Source organism: Perkinsus marinus, assembly GCF_000006405.1.
Source record: "Perkinsus marinus ATCC 50983 genomic scaffold scf_1104296959646, whole genome shotgun sequence".
In the NCBI taxonomy this organism is placed as follows: domain Eukaryota; phylum Perkinsozoa; order Perkinsida; family Perkinsidae; genus Perkinsus; species Perkinsus marinus.
The window spans coordinates 1963-2862 of NW_003206342.1; the positions used below are offsets into that span (position 1 = coordinate 1963).

A 900-nucleotide genomic window follows, 5' to 3' on the forward strand; every position below is an offset into this window, starting at 1 on the left:
TTTTTTTTCTCGTCACTTCGGCTACAAGTGTCGAGTGGCACAACACATCTTGGAGATGAGACAGATGAACCTTGACTTTCTCGCCGGATTGCCCTCATCTTTTTCCTTGTCAGCTGAGTTGTTACTATGCGTTTCATCGGTTTGACCATCGCTGCCTTCTTTGCTGTCGCCCTTCACGGTTGGGTTAACACAGCTGTGGCAACAGCTAAGATCGTTACCATCTGCTATTCCCGTTCGTGCCCGCCTGTGACCGTCCGTAATTATAACAACTGCTATGACGTCGAGACGGTTGATGGGAAACTACAGGGTCACTGCTTTGATAACCCACAGGTCTCGTGCGTCTGTAGTACGTAACTGTCGTCCTGGGTTCCCAGGGGACTGCCGTAGCATGACAAAAGTTTTATGCAGCTGCAGTGACCCCGATGCGGGTAAAATCATCAATAATAGGTCATTATTTGGCCATTCAGACTAACTCGATTATTTCTCCTGAATGATTCGTTGTGTTATGAACACAGAGTTTAATGGTTGTGAATTCAATTGAGAACCCACATCAAGTAGGTTCATAAAAAGCCATGAACACTGAACAATGATGCACTCATGGTCGTTGGAGTAATAAAATGTTTATCCCGACCGCCGCCGCTGCTATCGAGCTTGGCATTCGATCAGTTGTTCAGTTGGACCTCCCAGCGACTCTCAATCAACTTCTCTCGACGGCGGGGCCGCTATGCCCCTGTCTTGAGACATGCGTTAGACTAACACACTAATGCACTAAGTGCAATCAACTTCTCTGGGAGGCGGGGCCACTATGCCACTGCCTCGAGACATGCGTTAGTGCAATCAACTTCTCTGGGAGGCGGGGCCGCTATGCCACTGGCTTGAGACACGCGTTAGTGCAATCAG

General features: G+C 48.8%; 1 protein-coding gene across 1 annotated transcript; it reads left to right on the forward strand.

Moving 5' to 3' along the window:
* Window positions 1-126: 126 nt before the first annotated feature.
* Pmar_PMAR008618 (hypothetical protein) lies at window positions 127-354 on the forward strand (the record flags this gene model as incomplete). The annotated part of the gene is made up of 1 exon (XM_002773029.1): window positions 127-354. The coding sequence occupies one exon, from the start codon at window positions 127-129 to the stop codon at window positions 352-354; it is 228 nt and encodes a 75-aa protein (XP_002773075.1).
* Window positions 355-900: the final 546 nt, after the last annotated feature.